This window comes from Condylostylus longicornis, unplaced genomic scaffold, assembly GCF_029603195.1.
Source record: "Condylostylus longicornis isolate FDR11 unplaced genomic scaffold, ASM2960319v2 ptg000031l, whole genome shotgun sequence".
Taxonomy (NCBI): domain Eukaryota; kingdom Metazoa; phylum Arthropoda; class Insecta; order Diptera; family Dolichopodidae; genus Condylostylus; species Condylostylus longicornis.
In genome coordinates this window covers 7,236,199-7,262,887 of record NW_026578000.1, presented here as the reverse complement: position 1 = coordinate 7,262,887, position 26,689 = coordinate 7,236,199, and the positions used below count along the sequence as shown (strand labels likewise).

At 30.6% G+C, this 26,689-nt stretch overlaps 1 protein-coding gene across 6 annotated transcripts in view; it reads left to right on the top strand.

The window, feature by feature from the left end:
* The window catches only part of LOC129608273 (uncharacterized), a 34,425-nt gene extending 28,483 nt beyond the window's left edge, over nucleotides 1–5,942 (top strand). For 3 of the 6 annotated variants that reach the window (XM_055519669.1, XM_055519671.1, XM_055519672.1), the window contains 7 exons: nucleotides 15–216; nucleotides 279–480; nucleotides 560–797; nucleotides 880–1,144; nucleotides 1,206–1,643; nucleotides 1,954–3,299; nucleotides 3,388–5,942. In XM_055519669.1, the coding sequence (XP_055375644.1) occupies nucleotides 15–216; nucleotides 279–480; nucleotides 560–797; nucleotides 880–1,144; nucleotides 1,206–1,643; nucleotides 1,954–3,299; nucleotides 3,388–4,661 (3,965 nt within the window). In that variant the 3' untranslated portion in view covers nucleotides 4,662–5,942. The remainder of the gene's footprint in view (nucleotides 1–14; nucleotides 217–278; nucleotides 481–559; nucleotides 798–879; nucleotides 1,145–1,205; nucleotides 1,644–1,953; nucleotides 3,300–3,387) is intronic. The other 3 variants (XM_055519670.1, XM_055519667.1, XM_055519668.1) reach the window with 1 other exon arrangement.
* Nucleotides 5,943–26,689: the final 20,747 nt, after the last annotated feature.

Sequence of the window (26,689 nt, the reverse complement as noted above, 5' to 3'; positions counted from 1 at the left end):
ATGTATTTCGCTAGTTACGCCCCCCAAACAAAATTGGGATGAAGAAGCTCCAAGTGAGACGTCTTCGTCGAGAAAGAATACCCCGTCATTACCATTGCAGCCGCCTCCGGCTCATCAGCATCAATCTTTAAGTAGACAGCCAACAATGCCTTTTAATAAACCCACGTCAACTAAGACTCAACAGTCGTCAATGGGGGCTATTGATTTATCCGCTAGGTAAGTTTTTTTTTTCCTTCAGATTTATGCAGGTTTTTATTTAATTGCCTTTGGTATTTCAGCCTACCTTACAGTATTCCGAAAATGAATGTCGCTGATATGCTAAAATCTCCAATTGATTTAAGTGAAGTGCAAGATTTTTCAATGAGCTCTAAGAAATCGTCAAATATTTTATCATCTCCAATGCCTAGTCCTGCATCAACAGCACCCAGCAAAGGAAAGTTAGATGACACATTATCAAAATTAATGAAGAAAAATAATTGTGTAAGTATTAATCCTTACTTTGAAATTTTTATTTTTAAAAATCAATATTCACTATTTTGTTATGAAACCAATAACATAGACATTGGAGGAACCTGTTGTTGGTAAAGAGAAGAAACGAAAGAAGCTGGATGAAATAGTTTTGGGATTGTCAGCAGCTAAGGAACAGAAAACGTTCCCGGATCCGTCATTACCATCATCCAAAAAACCGCAAATAGCACCTAGCGTCACTGTCACGCCAGCTAATATGCCAGTTTCTTCATCTCAAAATGCGAATAACCAAAAGCCATTCTCTATTACCGTGACAAGTGTTCCGGGAAGTATGTAACTTTTAATCTAGATTGACAAAATTTTAATATTTCTCGTTGTAAGATCAATATTCAATTAATATTTTTTTTGTAGGGAGCTCACAATCTTCAAAATCATCTAATCAAGCGCAGGCCTCGTCTTCGAATTCACAATCTGGTTTAGCAGCTCTTCAAAATATGGCAATGGGGGGTGCTGGTTCTTCTAAAGATAATTTGACAGCCTTTTTGGCTCAAACTATGTCACAAGATCCACAAACTTTCTTAAAACAACAACAAAAAATGATGCAATCTTTGCCTGCTTCACAAAGGAAAGCCTATGAAGGAATGCTAGCTGATATGAAGCAAGCCATGGAAATGACGTAATTTTTATAAAAATAGGTATGTCCGGTCATTGTCTAAATTAAATATTTTAACTTTCAGCGCGAAATATACACCGCATGATGCTAAAGTGAATAAATGGCTAGCAGAGCAGAACGCTGCCCTCAATGAGCAATTAAATTTAGAATATAGACGCTCTACACGGCAACATAGCTCTTCCGGTCAATCACAAAAATCGTCCCAACAGCAACAACAGCATCAACAGCAACAGCAACAACAACAACAACAGCAACAACAACAGCAGCAACAACAATTGCAACAACAACATCAAGATTCGCATTCACATTCACAAAGGCAATCAGAATCAAGTTCAAGACAACAGGAATCGCAGCGTCAGCACGAACAGCGTCATCAGCAGCAGAATCAACCACTGACGCCACAAAACTTAACTGGTGAAGAAGCTGTTCCAGTTATTCATAAACAAACCGGAAAAAGGCTTAGTGGCAGTAAAGCACCGCAATTAAAACGTTTGATGCAGTGGTAATGATACATATCTGCATATTTCATGACATTTTTACATAATTTATATGTGCAAACATAATTACTATTACTTTTGGTTAATAAACATTTGTTATTAGCCAAAAGTAATAAAATTTTCTTGTATAATAAAATTTTAAAAATTTTAATATACAAGAAAATTAATAGGCACCATGCAATTTTTAATTGAATTTTTTTTTATTTATTTTTGAAAAAACATAAAATTTTATGTTAAATTTAATAACAAAAATAAGTTTTCACCAGTTTTGTATTTCGTGTAAATAGATTGTAAAACAGTTTTTAATACTTGCAGGTTGAGCGAAAATCCAGCGTATGAAGTTGACCCTAAATGGTTGGAAATGATGCAAAATCCAATGTCTGCACCATCCCCTAAACCATCACCCGTGGATAATACCTCTAGTAAATCGCATAGTGGCGGTAGACCATCATCGACGTCTAGCAATACTTCATCTAGCGGTATGCCCTCACAACAGCCACAAAGTCAACAGTCGTCTTCTAAGAAATCACGTTCTTCGACAAGTGGGTTAGACGCTACGGCTATGCAATTCGCTAGTTTGGCTGGATTAAACCCCAACCTTCTATCTGGTCTGCCAGGGCTAGGAGCTTTTGATCCAAAGAATCCGTTGTTGATGCCATTTGCGGGAATGCCAGGCCTAGGCTCTTTAAGTGGGCTTGGTAATTTGAATAATATGAATTTATTTGCAAATTTGGCTGGTTTAGGTGGTCTTGGTAATTTAGCTGGAATGGATACACAAAGCTTGGCAGCATTAATGGCAGCAGCAGGCACTACTGGTTTGGGTGGTTTATCTGGTGTTGGCAATACTGGTTCAGGTTTATCTAAATCAAGTAGCTCTCAAGGAAGCTCAAGTAAAAAACAGAAATTAGATTCTAATCAACAACAAAGTAGTAGCTCATCAAATCAAAGCAGCTCAGGAAAAATGTCCACTTCAAATTCTTCTACTTTGTCAAATTCAAATTCTAGTGCAACAAATTCTGCCGCAAATTCAGCTTTCCCATTTTTGTTTCCCAATCCAGGACTTTTATATCCGCCTTTAGGACTAGGGGGTTTGAATCCTTATTCGCTTAGTTCAGCTAGCCTATCAGCTTATGATCAATTAGCGCAACAATATAGCTTGTTAAACGGTGGTCAAGGTAATAATAGTGGACCAACATCAAGTTCCAATTCAGGAAATAGTTCTCGGCAATCTCAAAGTAAGTCTAGCTCCTCAAGATCAGGAAGTAGTGCTTTAGGTTCGAACTCGCATTCTAATAATAGTGGTGGAAATTCATCATCCAGTAGTCGGAACCGTGGCTCGGCCTCAAGTCGAAACACTTCTGAATCATCGCAGTTGTCTAGTTTATTGATGTCAAATACTGATACACATTTATTAGAGTCTTTAAGTAGAATGACTGGAATGGACATTGCACAAGCATCTAAATTAATGCAACAAATGGGAGGTTTACCTTCAACCTCACAAGGAAATTCAAGTTCCGAGAAACGTTCAAGTTCTTTGTCTTCGTTGGCGAAACAACAAGAAGCTTTAGAAAGACAAGCGGCGAAGGAACAACAAAAGTGGATGGAAAGCCTAGCCAGAGGATTGCAACCCGATTTAGCTACGTTGCAAGCGTTTTCTCAAGGTAATAAAACTTTTTTTGTATTTTAGAATTTTCCTTATTCAATTTATTGTAAAATAATTGTAAACTAAAATCAAAATGTTCTGTGCAGGAAAAATGCCATCCCTGTCATCAAGTGGTTCTTCAAGCAAAAGTGGTTCTTCGAAAAGCAATCAAAATGCTGCAGCTGCTGCAGCTGCGGCAGCAGCAGCCGCTATGTCTTCACTACCCTTACCTTCAAATGACTTCAGTTCTGCACTTTTAGCTGAAATGGCTCAAGCTATGGCAGCTGTTGAAAGAGGATCTAACCCTGGAATATCCTCCAATTCAAGTAATTCTGGAAATTCAATGTCGGGACCATCTTCGTCTTCATCTAGCAAACGAAATCGCGACCAAGAAATGAAAGACGCTTTTGAACAATTTAGTAAGCAGCAAATGGATCTTTACACAAGAACGTTAGGGTTAGGTTCTGGTATCTCATTAATTCCTACGTCTTCCATGGGTAGTAACGACGATCATCATAAGTCAAAAAGATCCCGCAATGACTCTTATACGTCATCTAGTAACACAAAAGATGAATTAACTGCGATTCCACTCAATTTGGGTGGTCTTGATAAAAGCCATGGTCGCCATTCTAGTGATTCACATAATATGGATAAAGTAACTTTAACGCCGGTTGCAGCAGCAGCTAGTATAGCAGCTAATTTACCTTCGCAAACCACGATAACCATAGCCCCGCCTATTGGCTCTGGTGCTAGCTCTAGTAGCGAAAGGAGTGAACGTAGTGAATCTGGTCGTAGTAGTTTGACTATAACTGAAGCATCAACTGGTAAACAGGTTCCAATCGATACTGAGTTAGAAGAACTATCCATACAAAATTTACGCGATGTTGCGAAAAAACAACAACAACAATCACAGCAACAATCTCCATCGGGCAGTACTATAGATTTATGTAAAAATATTTCGGAAAAGCGATATAATGAGCCACACACTGATTCCAGAGGAGAACGTGAATCAAGCAGGCGTAATGACTCATATCAACAGCACAATGAACAATATTCGGATGATACACCTACGTCACGGCATGAATCAAAAGATCATCATCGTAGCTCCTCCGATCATCATCGCAGTAGTACCTCAGATCATCATCGTTCTTCTGAATCATCGTCAACAAGTGATCATCATGAGACACATGAAACTGGTCGTAGATCTTCTGGTAGATTAAAACGCCCACGCTCCGGAGGGGTAGATAATACTAATATGGATCCCCCAGCAGAAAAACGTAGTTTAAGAGAATTACGTTCAACCCGTTCAACAAGACAAAGTGAGAGACACAATGAAAGTTTAAATTTATCAACAGGGAATAGCTCCCATAATGATGATTGAGATTTAAGGAAATTTAGGAACAATAGAAATTTAAATAGGAGGAAATAATTTTAAATTGAAGTATTGTTTATAACATAATTATTTGATATAGACGAATGCATAATGAAAAAAAAACAACATATTTATTAATTCCAACTATAAAAGTTTTAAAAAATTTTTCAATAATATTCTCATTACCTTTTTTGCCTAAATTGTGTATGTGTGTTTTTTTATGGGTCTTTAACAATTCTTTATTTTTGTAAGAAACAAAAGTGGTAAAGAAATGGAAGCTCTTGGGAACCAAGCTTGTGTTACGATAAAATCTAAATTAATTTATTATGACTTTCAAAATTGCAAAATTTCACATTACTTAACTTATTAAAAAAATAAATTTTATGTTATAAAATTATTGAATTAAAATACACAAATGCGCTGTTGCGAATTTGATAACTTATATATAACTTTTTATAAAATATTTAAATGATGACTGTTAAAAACTAGGTACTCTAATTAATTTTGATTAATAAAAAAAAACATAAAATAAAGGGCCTCTTATTGAATCCCTATTTATTTTGATATATAAAAAATTAATTGTGTTTCATTGTCAATAACAAAATGTAAAACATTTATAAATGAAATAACACAGAAAATATAAGTATAAAAATAATTAATTAATTAATTGTTTAATTACGTTTTGATATTATTTATATCTGTCATTCAAAGACAGTATAGAATAAGATTAATTATATATTTTTTTAGGTTATTAGCGAAATAACACTAAAATTTTATAAAATAATTTTGCATTAAATTTTCAAAATAAAAAAGTTTACGAAAAGTTTATTTCATAATTTGAAAAAAATTCATATAAAAATTTTAAAATTGCAACAACAAATAAGAAAGCAACTAGACGATTATTTAATTTTTATTAGATAGAAAATTTTTTCAAATACTTTCTTTATAAACATTTTTCTTTATAATAATTTAGAGTTATTTTGCTTTTAGCCTAAACAAATTTAAAATGTATTATATAGAAAATTTTAATTCAGACTTTCTAAATATATAGAACTAAGTAGATGATTTATATTGTAAAAGTTACAAGTTATAAAAAAAAGCAAATGTAAGAACAATTAACTATAAAAATATCTATATATTAAAAAATAGGATAAAAAAATAATAAAAAAAAAATAAAAAAATAACATAAATTTATGCGCTTTAACAATGAAAAGTATATAAATAAAAAATAATTATATAATTTTTAATTAAACAATATTATGCTTACAATTGAATTAACGTATTATGCAACTCTTAATATTATACTATCAATTATTTTTATTTAAAGAAAAAAGTAAAAAATGAAAAATTAAAAAAAAATTAAATTTAATTATTTTAGTAAAATATTCTCTTTAAAAATCTAATTAATTATAAACTTATAAATTTCTTCTAACCTATTATAAATTTTATTATAAATAATTAATTACATTATAAAATATGATTATTTTATAAAAGTTGCAAGTTTTAGCTAATAATATAAGAAAAGCATAATAATGATTTATGTATGTATATAAAATAAATTATGATTTGTTTATAACTACCTTAGAATTTGTCTTTTTATTTTAAATAAATAATAAAAACAGAAAAAAAAAATAAAAATTAATATTCAAAGAATAATAATAAACATAACACTTTTTAGTTTATAATTTTTTTTTGTCCTTTTTTTGTTTTATAATCTAGTGTAAATTTTTTTAATCCTTAAAATAGATGTAATCAAATATCAAATTACAAGTTAATAATATATAATATATAACAAATCGAAAGATAACTATAATTATTTTGTCTAAAGATATAAATAAAAAATATCTAAATAATTAGTTTTAATTAGGAACAAAAATAAAATTTTAAATAATACAAATAAAATCTGAAAATGCAAAACTATGTTTCATAACAAAAAAAAAGAAAAAAATGTTTTATTTTCAAATTTTCTTGGGTTGTACATAATATGTATAATATAAAAAAATATGAAACCAATTTATACATATAAAAATAAATATTCAGAGATGAATAATGATAAAATATTTTGAAAAATCCTTTTAAATCGATTCGGCATTTGAATTTAGTGATTTTCTAATGCTTAATTTATTTTTTATTAAAATTACAACAAAAAGAAAAAGGAACAACTAAATTAAACTTTTTTATGAAAAAACCTTGTGTATTAAAAATTTATTCTTTTTGAAACGAAGCAATTTATGGACCTAAAATTAAAAAAAAAAAAATTAGTTTTTTTATAATTCACTGTGATTAACTATCAAATTACAGTAGAATTTTCATATAATTTATATATTGTGTATACAATTTTTTATAATTTAATACTTAAAATTTGAAATAAGAATTGATGGATTTTTTTTTTGAAGAATTACGTATAGAAAATAGAAAATTATCCAAAAAAATAAAAAATTCAAAATTGTTGAAGGTAAATAAGTTAATATTAATTATTATTTTTTACGTACTCGAAATTATTTCAATAATTTCATTACGTTTTAGTTTTTCTTTAATTTTGTTTTTTAAATGTTATGTTACAAAAGATCACTATACTCATTTTATTTAAATTATTTTTAGTTTTTGTCGCAGTTAATATCCATTGTTGTACTATTTTTTTTTAATTAGTGTTTAAATATTTTTTTGTCAATTTTACTTTTTCAATAAGGAATAATTTAGTTTTTAGATAAATTATGTTAAAAAATTTATCAAATGTTTGTAACATAACTTATAAACAAATATTATTTCTTTTGCTTATAATTATATTTACTTTTCTATAATAAGATCGAATAAATTGTATAACAAATATTTTTATAGAACGAAATTTTCTAACAATTAAAGTAATTTTAAAATGTTCATAAAAAAAAATATTTAAAGTTTTTTTTTCTATAGATTTTTCTTTTGATTCTTGTGATTTTTTAAATATCGTATTTTTTAAGAATAATATTAATTTTTTTTATTTTTTTTAATCTTATTTTTATTATCATTTTTGTATTTTATATAAAAATAAGTATACATATTCTATCATTATTAACAAACAAACTTTAAGAATTTTGAATTTTAATTCCCGAAAATTTATAGAGACATATTGAAGGATTTATAAATTGATATTTGGGACAAAAAAAAAAGAATAAGATTTAAAAAAAAATAAACAGGAACTATTGGGAAAAAATTCGAAAATGGGGACTTTGCTTACCATTGTTTTCATTGTTTTTAGTTGCTGTATTCTTTTAAAAATTTGAAAATAAAAAATATAATTATTTTCTAAACATGTTAATATTTAGGGTGTAGCATCAAAAAAGAAAATAGAAATAAACTATTTAACAAATTTCGAAATTAATAATATTATTTAAATATTGAGAAAAAAAAACAAACAATGTGGTTGCTGATAAGTAAAACATTATTGGCCTCTTATATACATATAAAGCGTATATATATATATATTATGTAAAGTTATTAAGAAAATATATATATATATATATATATATATATTCCCACTTAAATATACTAAAAAAAAAATTTTAAATAAATCTAATATAAAAAAGAAGTGAATTCTGTTTTCTAAAGCTGCTGTGCAGAATTATATTTTCTTTTTTATTTGGCTGAGTAAAAAAAAATTTAATAAATCATATTTAAAAAAAAATATATAAATATATTATAAATATATATTTAGTTATAAAACTTATAATAGGTTATAATATTTAAGAGTGGATATAATAAAAATAATTAAAATAAAAAAAAAAACAAAAAAAAAATAATTAAAAGAGACACAAAAAAAAAAAAAAAATAAATTAAAAATGTATTAAACGAAAAAAAATTATTGTTTATTTTTTGACGTTATTAGAATTTATCACTTATTTCATTTTTATTTCACCCGATAAGGAAAAAGTGAATTAAATGTTCTCGCCGCTTGTAATTTAAAAAAGTGTAGAATATTTTCCGAATATTGCTATATTAAATTATCAAAGGCTTTTCAATTTAGTTTCAGAGATGCAGGGCTTAATGCATTGCTAAAATTTTAAATTTTTTCTACGGCAAAAAATTTCTTATTTTTTAAATTCATCATTTAAAAGTTGATCTTGTGTTTAATCAAAAACTTTCCAGCTTAATGTTGTTTAAATCTTTCTTAAAAAAATTTAAAAGTGTTACTTAAATCTTCGTTTGTGTTTTAATCAATCAACTAATGCATACATTATGATTTTAGTATGTCACGAATTTGTCATATGACGAAATAACTCTTGCTAAACTTTCGATATGTGTACTTCAATAGTTTTATATTGTTGAAATATTCCTATATAATAACTTGATGAAACATATTAGAACATTTATATTTTTGACAAAAATATCACGTTTTACTTAGTACCTATATTAGTTTACTTAGATGTAGTAGAGATCTTCAGCACGATCCAAGTTAATTTTGTAATTTTGTTTTCTGCATAATTAAAAACTTAACATTAACAGCGAAAGTAAACCTCGGTTGAAATCCAAAATTTAATATTTTTAAAAATGTGAGATTACACAGTACTAAAATATTGAAAGTGCAAAAAATTATGCTGTTTCTTAATACGTTTAAATTGAATTATTATATGAAAATTTGGGTTTTAAAAAAATTATAGGTAAAATTAATATGTTCAAGTTTAGGCTACGTTTTCTGAATTTACCCTAATCTAACATTCAATAAAACATTTTGGAAGTTTTTGTATAAGTCAAGAACCTTATGGATTCTACTTTTCTGTTATTAGTATGATTTTAAAAAATTTAAATTACAAACATAATGGAATTTTCCGAAAGTTCTGCAACGGCTACTAAATCTACTTAATCTGTTGAAGGGTTTTTTTTTTTATCGAAAATTTGAATGCACGAAAAAGTTATGAAATTTAACAAGGATTGAAAAATAATTTACTGTGTAATTTTTTATCTAAGAAAAAATTGATTATATTTTTACATTTTGAAGAGGAAAAAAATTGAATTTTAGTCAGGAAAGTAAAGATAAAAATCACGTTTAGGTATAATATATACATGGATGTGCATTCGTAATATTAATTATATAAATCATGTAATATAAATATGTACTGTGTACTGTTAAAAAAATACATATCCGTTAACATTTTTTTTTTTTAGAAAAATGCTATAGTCAAATCGTAACCCTGCAAAATTTTTCTTTTAATTGAATTGAAAGGAACTTCATTTTGAAAGATCGATAAAGTTGGTAAACCTTGAAAGTCTGTTAAAATCTGAAATTTCACATTTATTTTGATTTGATTAGTAAATGCAGATATAAAGTTAAAAGTGTCAACTCCTGCCTTTCCCTTTTTTCCATATTAAGAAATTTTTTCAATTTTTGAAATTTTGAATTAACTAATGTATTCGAATTTTATCTTGAAATTAAGTACAACACAATTTACATTTTTTTATTAGCTGAATGATTGCTCATGTTTATTTGCAAATTTCTATATAATTATGTATGTATGTATGTACTTGATATAATATTCTGCACATTTTTTTTTTTGGTTTTTTACTAGACACGACATGTGAGTTGGCGGAAGAAGCGATACTCAAAAATGTTAGAAACTGTTTTTTAATAAACTGGAGTTGTTGAATTAAATTAATTGTTATTAATTTAAGTTAAAACATGTGAAGAAAGAATTGAATGGTAACTGTGGTAGCCTGCGGAATCCTATGCAATTGATAAATTGTGGACTTCGTTTTTGATGGGGTATAAGGTTGTGCGCGCTGCATTTGTATTTATATCTAGTATTTTCTAACATGTTAATTGTTCTAATTCTTGAAACGTTACACCTTTATGTAACTTTTAATGTAATATCTTGTAATAAGAGGAAGGAGAAAATTGTGTTTTATGTTCAAAAATTTTTCAAAAACCTTGCCGGACTACTTATACTTAAGGAATATAATTATGCATCGTGTATTTATATAATAAAAATTATATGCCGTTAAAAAAAAAATTTTTTTTTTATTCAACTATTGTAAGTTTTAATGGGGCGTGAATTGATTGCATTGACATAACGGTAGAGGTACGTAACGATATTTTAAAAAGAATGTCTTTTTTTTATTTTTGCACTTTTTTTTTTAGTATATATATACATTAAGTCAAGTATGTGTAAAAGCATTGTACAAATTTTTTTTTTCTTTATCTTAGGTGCGAATTTGTGTACGGTTATTTAATGTTTCCAGATAATAATTTCCAATATGAACCAAAAAAAAAAAAAGTAATACAATTTTGCTTATGCTGAATAATTGGATTGAAATTTACTCTTTTTTCGTTTTCTTTGGTTTTTGTACTTTTGTAATTTAAAAGTATTGCAAGGTCACGGTTGTGGGCCCAGCCTAAACATCACACGTTTATAAAAAAAAAAACTTTTATGTGTTCCTTATTAAACAATTTTATAATAAAAAAAAATAGGATCGAAACATTTTAACAAAAATTATTTTCGATTTATTTTCGAATTGTTATATTTTTTGCTGGATTACATACGGTGTTATCAAGATGAATGAAATAAGATATAATTATCTGTATTTTAAATAAAATAGAGTAGTAAGATATAAATTGTAATTAATTTTTAATTAATTATTAAGTATGTATAGGCATCCTCTTGCTATTTTAACTTTTATTTCAAAATTTCGCCTCACTTTATGCTAAATTAGAATAGATAATGATATTTTTGACCGAATCTAGTTAATTACGTATATTTGATATGAAAGTGTGCCTACTTCAAAAATTCTCTTCGTAAAGTATTGCCTAGTCTAAATAAAATGCATGAATTTGTGGTTCATAATTTCGACTTGACGGAGATTAACTGAGGCGTTATAATATGTGTTGAGGTGATGTATCTTACATTAAACAAAAATAGCTATTTAAATTTTATTGCTTAAATACATATATTGTTATGCTGCAGTATTTTTTCAATTTAATAATTTTTATTTTATTATTATAATTAAAATTAACAACAAATTAAATTACTTTACAATATTATAATAATCTTTCGGTAAAATATCTATCGAATAATATGTTTAAGATCTATTTAAGAAAATTAACACCAATAAAAATTAAAATTAAAAGGTTTAAATAATTATACAATGTGATACCTAATGATCAGTACTTTAATGGTGGAAGAAAAAAAAATGTGGTCTTTTTCTAACAAATTTTCCGTGATCTAAAATTTTTATAGATTTTAAAATTACAGAATAAAAATTAATTATTATAATATATTTATATATGTATATATACATACATTTTATTATAATAATATATTTTATATATGAATTTTTTATGGTAAAGTTTAGAAAATACTAATATTAAAAATAATATAACAAAAATATTTTAAAAGAATAATAATGTGAAATATGCAATTTCATTGTACTGACACTTACCTTTTTTAGCGGTGTAAGTATAGGTACATATGGTTTATTAGGTATGCTGCTGTGATTAATTGTTTGATATACGTATTTGGCGTTTAACCAATTTTTTTTTTTTTCTTAATTCGAATATAATATTATATTTGTATGTAATATAAAATGGTGCAAAATTTGACAATTATTATTACGTATCTATATGCATATATGTATGTGTGTATATGTATAACAATCATAGCATTGTACTTATATTATGTTCAGTATAAGTATTTTATATAATGGGTGTTTTGTAAGTGTTCGGGTTTTTAAATTAAAGTAAAAAAAATTGGAAAAATTATGTTTGAATAGAACAATTCAATAATTTTAATTTATTTTTCAAATAAAATTTTATATAAATATTGTTTACAATTACATTTTTGATAGTTAATTCAAAAAGTTTAATTTTTAGTTACTTTTTAATTACATATTTCGAACGGAATATGTAATTGCTGTTCAATATTGTTTTCGAAAACTTACTCATTTTTGGATGATTTACATAAATAAGGTATTTTCTAAAAAAATCTTCAGATGACTGCAATTGCATAATCTCGGCGAAAAGCTGACATATGGAACATTTGAAATTAATTGCTCATGGAACCTATTTCTTCTATAGTATTTTTTTTTTGTTGAATTTTAAAAAAAATGGAAACATTATTGTACTTTCGGTTCATCCTTACATAATAGTGAGCTATGTTTTACAGTTATTCTATATAATGTCGCCAATAATCTATAATAACTCAAGAGTAAACAGTAGTAAATTAGGGGTGAAAATAGAAATAAAGAAAGGTCAAGCAATTAAAAAATCACCCCTTATATTGCCGGATATTTTAAATTAAATGGTTAATATGTTATGAAATAAGAAAAAAAGCTAATAATAATAAGAGAACAAAAACAAAATTTTATTTTTAAATGTACATATACTAAAAAAAATGAAACAGAACTCATACTGTGTTGCACTATACTAAGCATTTATACAATTTGGTACTTTTGCTACTCTTAATATTTGTTATGATTTTGTTGTTATTTCATTGTTATTATTATTATTTGTGTACCTTTTGTGTATCCCTGTATGAAATTGTAGCAAGGTGAAATATTGCATTCCACACGATTTTATATAAAAAAAATTTTTGTTGTTAAAAAGGTCTTTTTTTCTTCATATAATGTTGATTAATAAAAACATTTACTGTAATATACCCAAATATCTATCTAGATATCTGTATGAATGTTTATATTATATTACTAACATATTTTTATTGGTTTTGTACTTATAGTATTTTTTCCTTTTGCAAATGGAAATTTTTTGAGTCCTACAATAAATTTTGTATGAAAATTTGCCGTAGTATACAAACTTACAATCCATCTATTCCATAAAGTATAAAGTAATTGTCGAATGTCCAATATGAATAATGTAGTATTGATGTATGTACACATGTGCTTATCTACATAATATACTAAATACAAAATGTATATAATGTTTCTGCATACTTGTATGATATTTCTTTTGTCTTGTTAATTTTGCTATCCTGTTGTTGTGTACAATGCCTGGTAACAATTATACATTTTTTCTTTTTTTTTTTGATTAATCAGCAAAAAAAATTTTAACGTAAAAAAATATGAGGAAAAAAATTTTAAACTTGAATTACATCTGAATTATGTAATTTAAAATTGAATTGTGTTAAAATGTTCCAGTATTAAAAAACAGAAAAAATTAAAATAAGAAGACTTTAATATTTCAACAAATCACCTTTTTTTTTTGTCAGATTAATTAAGATCAAAAAGTTCTTATCCTGTTCTTTTAAATGTCATGGATAATTTTATGTAGTGCGTATATGTTTACATACTGTTTTACATACATGCAATGACATATTGTTATGCCTTTTGACCTTCATTAGTTTGATTTTTCCAAGAAATATTTTTTCAATCTAAAATATGCAATCTTCAAAATTATCAAATTATTGTATTTTCTTCTTCATACAAAATAATTCGTATTTTTGTTTTAAATTTTGAAAATATAAGTAGAAAAGAAATATGAAGTAGCGTTTCCTTAGAGTACTATCTATTAGTCTTTATAAAACTGAACTCAAAATTTTATAACAATCACTATGGTACACTTAAACCATTTAATCCGGTTGTGATAGCGCCTTACCTCTCTCTTTCCCCACCGTTAGAACTAGCCCGAGTTTCTCAGAAAGTGGACAGGGCCATAGTTATGGTTGTTCCATGTCTTGCAAGTTTGTCCGTCTTACTGTTCCCCGGAACTCCACCCTGTCCGGGGGCCAAATGAAGTTTAACTCGAATAGTGCATCTTTGCGGCCTGGTTGTTCGTGAAGATGCAAACAACCCCCACGGATATCACATTCTAGTGAAGATAGCGCAGAGCCGCACCAGTAATAAGCACCTTTGCCTGAAAAATATACTGCAGTAATCTGGCAAACGGAAGGAGAGCTCAACATCCTATTACCCAAAGCAAACTCCCCGTTATTCTTCCGTTAAGTTCGGATTCATTAGGGGCAATATCAATTTGGGCTTATCAATTTGGGGTTCAAAGAGGTACGGAGCGCCGGCTACGAAACTAGAACTACGTACATCAGGATTGGTCTCATTCCGATGGCTTCTTGCACGAGTAAATCGAAATAGTTGCTTTCTTTACTCTCTCTATAATATTAGACTCCAATTAAGCTTTGAATCAAGATAGGCGGATTCTGTTGAGTTTCGGAGAAGGTATGCTTGGAACTTTATATCTTCTGTTGAAGCCAGCAGTCCAATCAGAAACGAGGTTAAGTGTCGTCTGCATCAGCTCATTTAAGGCGTCGAGGTGTATCGCAGGTACGGCAACCATCAAGTCATGACCGTAGACGACTACCTTCTAGCTCTCCCCCTCCAGGAGCATCAGTAACTGATTAACTACCAGGTTCCAGAGAAGAGTTGAAAGAACATGCCCAATTTGCCTTAATCGACAGAGCTCTCAATGCATGACCCGTTAAAACTAGCCCTGATAGCCCTACCTGACAGCATTTTTCCTACCAGGACACCCTGGAAGTAATGAATTGAGAGCTCCGACAGAGTCCGGATGATAGACCGTGACTCATAAAAGCGTCCTCAATATTCAAGAAGGCAGCCAATGTACATTCCCTATAGTTAATTTTTCAGTGTAATGTAGCAAAGAATTTGATCAACCTACCCTTTCGACACGTGTGTTGTGCTGAAGATACCAAACTTGAGTTAAAGTTACTTGAGGTAATTTTTCTTTGTTATGTACATAATTATGTGTTTCCCTATATTTTTTATACATATATACCAATATACGTCATTTTCTTTAAATTTATAGTGGTGGACAAGTTTTGAAATGAAGTTTGCGGATTTTAATACGGTGAACACAATTTTAGCAAATTTAAGTTTTTGACAGAACTGGAATTCTAAAGCACTTTCTGATATTCAAGAATTTTTAACCCATTGATAATTATTATTCTAGTTTTTTCATTCTCTTATAAATTCTGTTGGATGTAGTTAAGTAATTTATGATGGTGTAATTTTATATATATGTATATATATATACATATTCATATTTCCTTTTGATTCTTTTTGTTACCAGAAAAATGCACTTTTAAGATGTCATTATAATGAATGATTTGGACGTTTTTTATAATATTGAAATGTTGTGTTTAATGAAATTTCATGTTATCTCTCTATATTATTTTTAGATAGAATTAATGTACAATTGAAATTGTTATGACATTAAGAGTTTTATAAGATCTTGTTTAAATCAAAAAAAAAAAAAAAATCTTTTATATTTTCATTTATTTATTTATTGAAGGTCTTATCAAAGTCTGTTCATTTTTTCTGCCAGAATCCAATTTCAATTTACATTTACTTTATATACACATATTCATTATTATTTCAATTTTTAATATAACAATTTTTTTTTTATTTTTGTTCATAAAAAAATGCCGCCTTTAAACATACTTTATTAATGAATTTGATTATAAAAGATTATTGCATATAATATGAATGTAAGTATGTACGGTTTAATCTTGTATTCATCTTCAAGAAGATTCGTTCTGTCTGTAACATGATGTTCGCAAGTTTCATTATATTCTCGTGATTCTTATTACACGCTATACATATATGTGTGCATATTCAATTTAAGAATATTAATTGTCTTCTGAAATAAACATTTGTTGCATAGCAAATTAAATGCCTACCGTGCACTTTGTAATTGATTTTTTTTTATTATTTTTATACACAATATTATATATGGTATATATATACATTTATAGGATATTGCTAAAAATGTCTATTATTATTGATAGTTTTTCAATATTATACATGAAGATGTTAAGTTTGAAGACAGAAAGGAGAAGTAAATTGTTATATAAATTTAATAATAGGATTGAATGAGATTGTTCAAGTTAATGTAGTATTAGAATTCTTAAGTATGACATATAGAATTAATGTTATAGAGATAAGTATATATGTATGTATGCAGATATTGTGAGGAAAGCATAAAAATTATGATTGTATACAGTATATTAGAAAAATTGTCTCTGATATACTGAATGTCACTGAAACTGTGGTATACATATATTGACCCAATTATAGTTTAAATTCAAGGGTTGCCTTGCTTCTTGTTTGTTTTTTCTTTTTATTGTCCTCTTAAAATGCACTATATAGCGTTGAGAAACCCTGGGCTAGACGAGCAAAAAATAATATGAGATATTTTTTTTCCGACTTATTTTTGTAAGTTCATTTTTAACAAGGACGCTCTTGGGACTGACATTTACCAATACATATTTCTAAAAATAATTTTCACTTCTATTGATTCTAAAAATCTAGCCTTTAAAACGTAAAATTTATAAATTTTCAATACAATATAAACTTTATTGTAAGTGTGTTAACCGAAAAATGGATCGCCTTCAAAAATCTATTATATTAGATTCAAAATTATTTGCGTTATATACGGAAGAAGACTCCTTAAAAGGTTCAATTTTTTTTTTATTGTTAATTCACAGTATATCTACAGTGTGCGCCTTTCATTTAATATTTAAAAGAGAAATAGTGTTCTATTGCAAAATTTAAATGAATTAAATGCTTGCGGTGTTGTTATATTCGAAAAATTTCGATATTTCTTTATTGAAACTGATAAATTATGAAGAAAATCTGTAATTTCTATAAATGAAATCAAATACAAATTTAAAAATATCTAAAAGAAAATTTTTTTTTTTCCATTCAATTAAAAGAATAAAAATTTTATATGCACTAATTTTAAGCAATGTAAGATTACTGTTTTTTTTTTTTGTTGTTGTTGTCAATAACTTCACTTGTGCAACTATAATTTTAAAGACATCGTGAATTTCAGTATTGGCCATTATTTTATTAATGGTATATAAAAATTGTGTAATTAAAATTAGTTCAGATTTGAAACACCTTTCAGAAATCTTAAACTTTAAAGAGAACAATAAATAAATCGTGCCAATATTTCTCTTTTTTTTTGTGTGTTTTTAAACAATTTTTTTTTTTAACATTTCAATTATTGTTTAAAAGTTGTTTTTGGTGTTTTTATTTTGTGAACAATGAGGAAGAAATGTTTTTGGTTTGTTTTTTTTGCTTGATTTTCTTCCCTTCTTTTATTGATTAGGTATTTATTTCCTCTCTCTCTGTCTAATATTATAAATTCACTTAAATATCAAATCAATAATTTCAAATTAATCAAAAAATTTTTTAATATATTTTCGAATATCGTCTGTCAAATTTTTATTTTTTTTTTTTCATTTTTCTATTAAACAACATTAACTTACAACGTATACTTATGTATTTTACTAGGTTAGGTTAGAAAATTGAAAATCTATGTGTACATACACATGTAACTACTATATTTTAAGAAAAACAAAAATTTCGATTTCATAATATTCCACCTATAAATGTTTTATATGAAGTTTATAATGAGGGGAGGAAAATAGTAGTTTTATTAAATCACGTATTACAGCATAAATCTATATATACAATAAAAATAAAAAAAAAAGCAGAACAACAAACCAATAAAAACAAAAAAAAAAAATAAAAATCGAAAAAAAAACCAAGGCCTTTATAGAAGTAATTCGAAAATTAATTCGATTTCTAATGAATTATTTGGGTTAGTTTATACGACGATGACGATGACGACAACAGTAACAATTCAGTAACAACAACGATAATATAACAAAAATAACATTAACAATTTATACAAGTTATAATAGACCTCAATATAAATTACAATTTAATTCTAGATTTATTACTAATTTATAATTATATATGCATGTACATATGTAAAGTTTACTTTGAAAATTGTTATTGGGTAGTTTTGCGACTTGCATTTTTTTTTTTTGTTTTCGTTCGATTAAAAAATAAAAATGTATGGCGAATGATTGTAAAATGTGTTTTTAATTTTTTTTCTTATTTTATTTCCGCACGATATTTAAATTATGAAGGATTTTTAAAAATGTACAATTTTAACAGTTGTACGGTTTATTAATACTGGGTGAAAATAAAATTTTAAGAACTGAATAATTTTAATAGTTATATTGCATTTTTTCATAATAGCTTGCATTACTAGCATATTATAAATTATAAAAATTTAGTATGAAAATTTCTACATACATATGAATTTTTATTGTTATTGTTATTGAACCTATTGCCACTATCCTACATCAAATAATATTTCAATAGAACGTAGGTACGCTTCAAATAGTTGATAGCATGAAACAATTTTCAATAGAAAGTTTTAACAATTAAATTTGATGTTATCGTTATAAACAAGAAAAATTAATATAAAGGAATAACTATATTTACAATTAAAATTGGATGCATTTCGGTTCTCATGCTATGTTAACAATTTTAATGAAAATGATAATTCGTTGTTCTTCTAGAATGTCATCTAATTTCTGGAAATTACATCTTTCGAATGCAAGAAGTAATAAAAGACTGACACTCATCATCAAACTACCATAAAAGCGCAACTTGACTCACGGCGATAATAAGAGAGGCATTACGCTACTAAGTATAGTATACTAAGTCTCGCGGCAGTTATACAGAATCGCTTAGGAGAAAAACTAGAAGATACAATACGTGAAGAACAGGTTGGGTTCCACCCGCATTGAAATCGTGTTGATCAAACAAATACGCTTCGAATAATAGCAGTAGTAATAGTAAGAGGGGGGGGGGGGGGCTCTCACGACACACCCGTGCAAAGCCCATGCACTAGGCCAACAGAAAAAGGCCCATCGGCAACCCCCAGAAAACACCCAACAACCCCCTGCAGTTCGACACAAGACCCGCCTATCCAAACCAGCCAACCTCCCTGGCGAAGCCCAAAAGACGCGCAAGAGACATCTCGGAAAGGTCCGCAGGTTATCGTTAAAATAAGCCCCCAAAACACGCCTTCTCTTCCACATCAGAAACGGACAGGCACAGAGGACACATCCCGACACCCACGACATATATCCGTCATACCAATCCCAAGCCTCCTGGCCATTTTCCCCAAAAGGCAATGCCCCGTCAGGACCCCAACCAGTGTGCTATTATATCAGCCCTATTATATCTCAACAGCATCCTCGTTCTCCTTTCGTCCCTGATAGGCTACATTGCCTTGGCCACCCTACACGTGTGAGGCTCCACCCCCAAGACCCCGCTCCTTCTCCTACACTCACCATCTATGACGGCAAGATAAGTTCTTAGCGGCAGACAAACCGACGCATCTACCATGTCAGCATTTCCGCCAGCCCCAACCCTCGCAAGACTTTCTGCCATCTAATTACCTCCTATCCCGTTGTGATCGGGAACCCAGCACACAGTCACCCTGCACATAGCACAAAGTGCCCTAAGTGCCCCCCTGCATCGACCCACCAAAGCCGACCCAACCCAATAGGACGCGAGGGCCCCAATCGCCACCCTACTATCCACAAAAATTGCCAGCTCACATCCCCCACCGGTTTTGTTGCAGCCAATTCCGCCAATCTGAGAACGCCCAGATCTCTGCCTGGAAGACCCCCCATCCTTCAGGCAGCACAATCGATAGCTCTATCCCCAACACCTCGGAGAAGACCCCCGTACCATCCACGGTCTTAGAACCATCCGTGCAGATGGATAACCCCCCACACTCCAATCCTCCCTTTGTGGAACCACAACCCCAAAATCAACCTTTCCATCGCTTGTAACCGCAAGCAACTCCTCGCAGCCGCCGCCTTTACCTGCTCACCCAGCGGATCCAGGTCGAGAATAACCTCCAAACCCAAAGTGGGTGTAGTACGTAATGCACCCGTCACTCCAATACACGCCATACGCTGCACTCTCTCCAACTTCCTCCTTTCCCTATCCCGAAGCACCGCTGGCCACCAGACAAACCCAGTTCGACTCCCGCCATTCTAGGCAGAGCAAACCTGGACACCTTCCTTTTCCTCCTGAACAACACCAGCTCGGCTTTTACGTGGTTCACAGAAAGGCCGTATCCCCGCGCCCAAACATCCAGTCTATCAAAACCCCCCTGCATTATTGGACTCAGTACTTCTGGGTATTTACCCGAGACCAGGATTGCCACATCATCCGCATAGGCGCTAACTCTACATCCACTATCCCTCATGAGCCTAAGATAACCAGGACCCACAGATATGGCGATAGAACCCCTCCCTGAGGAGAGCCTCTCACCGACAGCATCCTCACCCTACCTGGACCCACTCGGCCACAACCACCCTAGTAGTAAGCATTTGCTCTATCCATCTGATTATGCCCTCCTCTACTCCTACGTTTTCGAGAGCCCCCACGATAGCCGCAACCTTTACATTAATGAAAGCACCATCAACATCCAAAAAAGCAGCCAATGTATACTCCTTGTACTGCAAAGATACCTCCACCTGCGTGACCACCGCGTGCAGCGCCGTCTCCACAGATCTCCCTCTTCTGTAGGCATGCTGGTTATTTGACAGACCCTTTCCTTATTCCTTATAAATTTTTCCACTAATCTCTTCATGGTCCTCAGCACAAAAGACGACAAGCTGATTGGCCGGAAATCCCTCTCGTTGACATGACCACTCCTACCAGGCTTCGGCACAAAAACTGTCCTTACCTCTCTCCATTCTCTAGGGACATACCCCATATACAGGCAGTTACGAAAAAGTACCACCAACCAATCAATGATCACTCTTCTTGCCCTCCGCAGCATAATAGGCCACACCCCATCCGTTCCCGGAGACTTGTAGGGGCCAAAAAACTTAATAGCCCACTGTATCCTCTCCCCCGTAAAAATTTCTTTACCTAAAGCTCATACAGCCTCCGTTTCTCTCCTCGGAATGCTCTTGGCTTTTGCTCTTCCTTTTCCCTCGGGAATTGATCCCGGAAAGTGAGCCTTCATCAGCTCCCCCAACATTTCTATACTAGAGCCAGCCCAAATACCATCATCTCTTTTAATAAAATCAGGTATCAGGGGCTCCCCTGATAGTAGTTTTCTTAATCTTGCAACCTCATTGGTATTTTCCAATGACGTGCAGTAGCTGAGTTCCTTCATATATTCTTCCCACATGAAGGGGCTGCTTCCTCACTTCGCTAAATTATGTAGCCTCTTTACTTTCCTCCTGGATTCACTAATTTCGTTACACCACCATGGTGGTCTACCGCACTTTGCAGGGCGGCTAATTGGGCAATTGGCCTCGAAGGCCCCTCTCATAGCCGCACTCAGACACTCAACCGCATTGTACCTCTTCTTATCAGTTCATGTACCGACCCAGTCATGTTAGATTCCAGGGCCGCCGAGTACCCATACTCACCTCGCTGATTAACATCCGAACTTCGCCACAGAGTGTGGTCCGCATTCGCATCACACCCGCGGCTCTGCCTCGCTGTTGTAGGACATATAACTTGAGATCAGAAGAAGAGGTAAATCCTTTTTCTTCCTCTCCCACCTCACCACAGTTGTATCGCCGTCACAAAAGTTATCTAAAAGAAAAAGTTTTAGTTCCTTCCTGGCGGCAATACAAGATCTCTATCTACTTACTCCAATTTTGTAATACAGGACATAGTCCTTAAGCCTCAGACCCCGTATTCTACCCTTTCCATCTAACCACGGTTCCTAAATGAGCGCAATGTGGATACCATTAGCGCTCATGTACCCCACAAGATTGCCAGTAGTGGCCCTACTTTGATGGAGATTGATTTGTATTATCTCCATCTCCCGAACTGCCCGCCCCAACAATCCTAAGCATCACCTTGGATAAGCTGAACCTTACCAATCCGCCATTTTTCTCTATATAGGGCACCGATTTCCTATTTATGCTCAGTCCAGTTTCCTTCCGAGGCTCCTCCCTAACCACAGTCTAGTCCTCAGCCCCAAGCTCCCGATTCTGTGCAATCAGTAGCCTGAGGACCTTCTTTACTGCAAAGTAGGGTTTGGGTACCCACAGTCACGCCTTCGGTCTCCTGTACCTACCAACATCGGACCTAGGGATAGCCCGTAGTTTGGCCCCCTCCCAGCTGCCATCAAGCTTCGGCAGCGTGTCCTCCAAGAACTTCTTGGAAGGAATGTTGGAGCACGCTACCACCTTGTAGCCTCCATCTCATCCAGCTCCATCGAAGATGATTTCATCTGCTGAGCTAGATGAAAACACTTCCAGTAGCTCATCCTGGATCCTTTCTTCCATCCTTTGCCATTTTTCATGATCCAACTGGCCTTCCGGGTCGCAGCCTCCTCCTAGCACTGCGTAGCTTTGACTTCCAACTTCACTGACGGTCTTGGTGCTAATGCCACTTTCTCCCAACAGCGAAACGGAGTCAGTCTTACTGATGATGGTTATGTCACCACAATCCTCCGTCCCAGAGCGCGAGTAAGACCTCCTCCTGTTGACCCCTTGTGAGATGAATTCTGAGCTAATCTCAAAATCCTCCTCCTAGGTCTGGAGGACACTTGTGTTAATATACCAGCACGCTCTTCAACACTTCTTTCCGCCATCCTTCATAATAGTTGGGTTGTCGGACTCTCTTGGTTTTTCAGACCTCCCCCTCGACCTTATCGGCATGGTTGCACCTGCCAGACACTGTAAAAATATACAGTATCCGCCGACATCGCTCTTGGGTTCTTTAGTCCTACATAAGCCTCCACACAATTAAGCGCAATGCGATATGGGAAGCATTTAAAGATAGGGGAACCCCTGACAAAATAATACGCCTGAGAAGCTGAGCTCGCAACTACATGGAGGAAAAATAAGTGAGTCTTTCACCATCCAGCCAGGAGTTAAGCAATGTTGCACCCTGTCGCCGATGCTCTTCACAATCGTGCTAGACAACATTCTACAAGCCTCTTGTTAGAAGGGGTATAATCTAGAATAGTACTTAACACCTTGAAAATCTAGATTATGCGGATAACATCTGCCTTCCCTCTCACAAAATCAGTAATATGCAGAGGACTGCTTATTTATGCAGTAATATGCAGTAATATGCATAAATAAAAAGTGACAAAACCAAGGCAATGAAAACAAATAACCCTAGCAAAGTCAGTCTTGAACTCAAAATCCACAAATAAAGTTCGTCATTAGCTTCTGTTACTCCAAGGAGATATAGACAACAGACTGGAGAAAGCAAGAGGGGCGTTCGGTGAACTACGCCCGGTATGGAGAAGCAGCCAGATCCAGAAGCAAGCAGCATGCAAAACAACTTAGCTCAGAATATTGCGGTCTTGTGTAAAATCGTTTCTAATGTACAGCAGCGAGACTTGGCTAACATCAAAATCCATCAGCCAAAAACTGCAGGTATTCATCAATAGATGCCTCAGAATAATATGTTGAATATTTTTCCAAAAATTGTATCAGCAACGAAGACCTCTGGACGAACTAACGGACGAAGAACCTATCTGTAGGGAAATAAGAAGAAGAGGTTGTTTTTGAGGTTGTCTCGACTTCTATCAATATTATTCTAATCAGTGGCGTCTGGTGTTCCCGTAGGCCATTTTCATTGTGTACCAATCTAGGATATTGATCGCTTACCTCTTGAATCACTAACCCTCAATTTATTAATTTGAGGATACTCTTTTTGAAGGTGGCTCACTAGTTCAATTATAGTTGAATTTGCTATCTCAAGTGTTCCATTCGCTTCGGTTTTTTGTAATGATATACTGTAGATATCCACTAAGATTGCTTTGAGCATTAGACTGCGAACAATACTGTGCAACACTGAAAATAATCAAATAACACATTATTAATAATTAACAGGGAGTGTGTAATGTAATACATACAAGTATGTGGCGGCGCTGCATATTTTAATAATAACATTAAAAATATGTATGGTAAAAAGGCAATTAAGTAGGAGAAAATTCCGAGACTGAAACTAACAATTATAGCAAATTCTTATTTAAAATTATTCAATTAGATACTATAATTATACAGCTTTGATCAATGTCTATACGGAAGTCAATACAAAAAAGAATTATAGTTTTATACATAATTTTATTAGACTACTTCTTTTCACTAATTTTAATTGCGTTACAGTAGACATTTTTATAGGGATTGGCCGGTTGACTATTATAAAATTCAACACAGTTTTGATATAAAATTGATAGATTGATTATGAAAATTTCCTGAATTACAGACGTGTTGCAATTTAAAATAATTAAAAGTTGCAATATTAAATAATTTGTTTTTTTCTGTGCAAAATAATTATAAAAAAAATTCCAATTGAAATTGGTCCAGACTTTATTTAAATTTGTATTTGGTATAGACGCAAATTAAATAATTTAAAATTTCTTGCACGTAATAATAATTTTTAAATTTGTTTACAAAAGTATAATAATTTTAATTATTTTACTATAATTACATTCTTTAAATGTTTTTGCTTCTTTATGCTCGTAATAATTGAAATGAATATTTATCAAAATATGAAGTTATAAAATTTAATTATTGTTGACTTCTTTGAAATTTCGGTAAAATATGCCAATACACATACTTGTGTCCAGAGCATTTTTTTTCTCTGTTATGTTTTGGTATAAAGTAATTAGGCGTATGAAGAAGAAAATTACATTTAGGAAGCCATCATATTCCACACTAATAGTCTGATCGTGTATCTTTTTAACTCACTTTTTATTGACTCTCTAATCAGAATTCTCAGTATTTTCTATTGGGTATTTTTTCTAATAAAATTGCTCATTTTTTCAATTGGATTTTTGCATTTTTTCTCAAAATATCGACAGAACGTGAATAAATTTTGTATGCATTTTAGAAAAAAACGAGATACGCAATACCAAATAATTCTTGTCACTCGAAAATTACATTATAAAAGTATACAGATATTTACTCACTTTCTACTCACTTTCCGAGTAAAATAGCGATAATAGACAATCAGACCCTAAAATTCTAATTTATCGTGTTTAATATAAGAATAAAAGATAAAATCAAAAATTTTTAATTGCAATTTCATAGATCTAAATACATACGAGTATAACAAGATGCAAATATGAAAATTAAAATAATATACATGCGTATAACTGGTTAATTAAATTGTATAACACTATTTATATACCATAAGCATTAAATATCAAAATCCAGAACCAAGCAATTATATTATTGGAAAAGCAAATTCTTTAAAATCTATCTATGAGAGGGTGATATTGAACTGTCAAAATAGTTTGTTAAAATCTAATAAATATAAAATTTTTGTATTTGATTAACCGGCGTACATTTCATAACCAATAAATTCAATTAATTGGCATAAATAATTTTCTATGAAAATCAGTTTAATCTATTAAAAATCAGCTAATTATTACTCTCGTATATACGAGTATGCTACCATAATATAATTAAAAATAGTTAACAAGGATACCAAACAAAAAACAAAAACATTTTGTTAATTCATAATTACAAAATAATTTTCTTGTCACATACTAATAATTTCTGATGAAATACAGATTTTGTAAAGCTCTAAATTAAAAATCAGTTACCATGCGCCATAAAAACTACATTCATACAAATTTAGATAAGTTCTTTTTATTGTTAAATTTTTTTTTTTGTGTTTATTGCATTAAATCAACAATTATGTCCGCTTAAGAGGGCTCCATTCTCTTATTATACTCGTATAAAGCATTTTTATTTTTAATTTTTTATTCTTTTTAGATTATCGTATCTTAAAAATGTTATTCATATCCATGTTAAATACAAACCATATCACCTAAATTAGAGCAAAAAAAACCTAAATGTTTAGATAAGTAAAATTATACTTTTTATGTTATTTAAGACATGTTGTATACGTATGTCCGCTTTATGTTTGTAATATTTGATTCTTATTACCTTGCTGGAGGCTATTAAAAAAAAGAAAAATTAAAATAAATACTAAAATTAAGAAAACAAAAAATGAAATAAAGTTAAAAATGAATGGAAACCATAAGAAAAATTTTAGAGGTAAAATTTGTGGTTTTTTGTTTTTTTTTTTATTAAATTTTAGTCGCTTTTCTTATATTTATCAGCATAATACAAATTATAGGAACATAGTACTCGTATACATATATGATATAAACCATGTTGTATGACTATATGTTTGTTCTTATACATATATGTTATACAATTTTGTATTATTGTATAATACATAGTAACTTTTATGTTTAC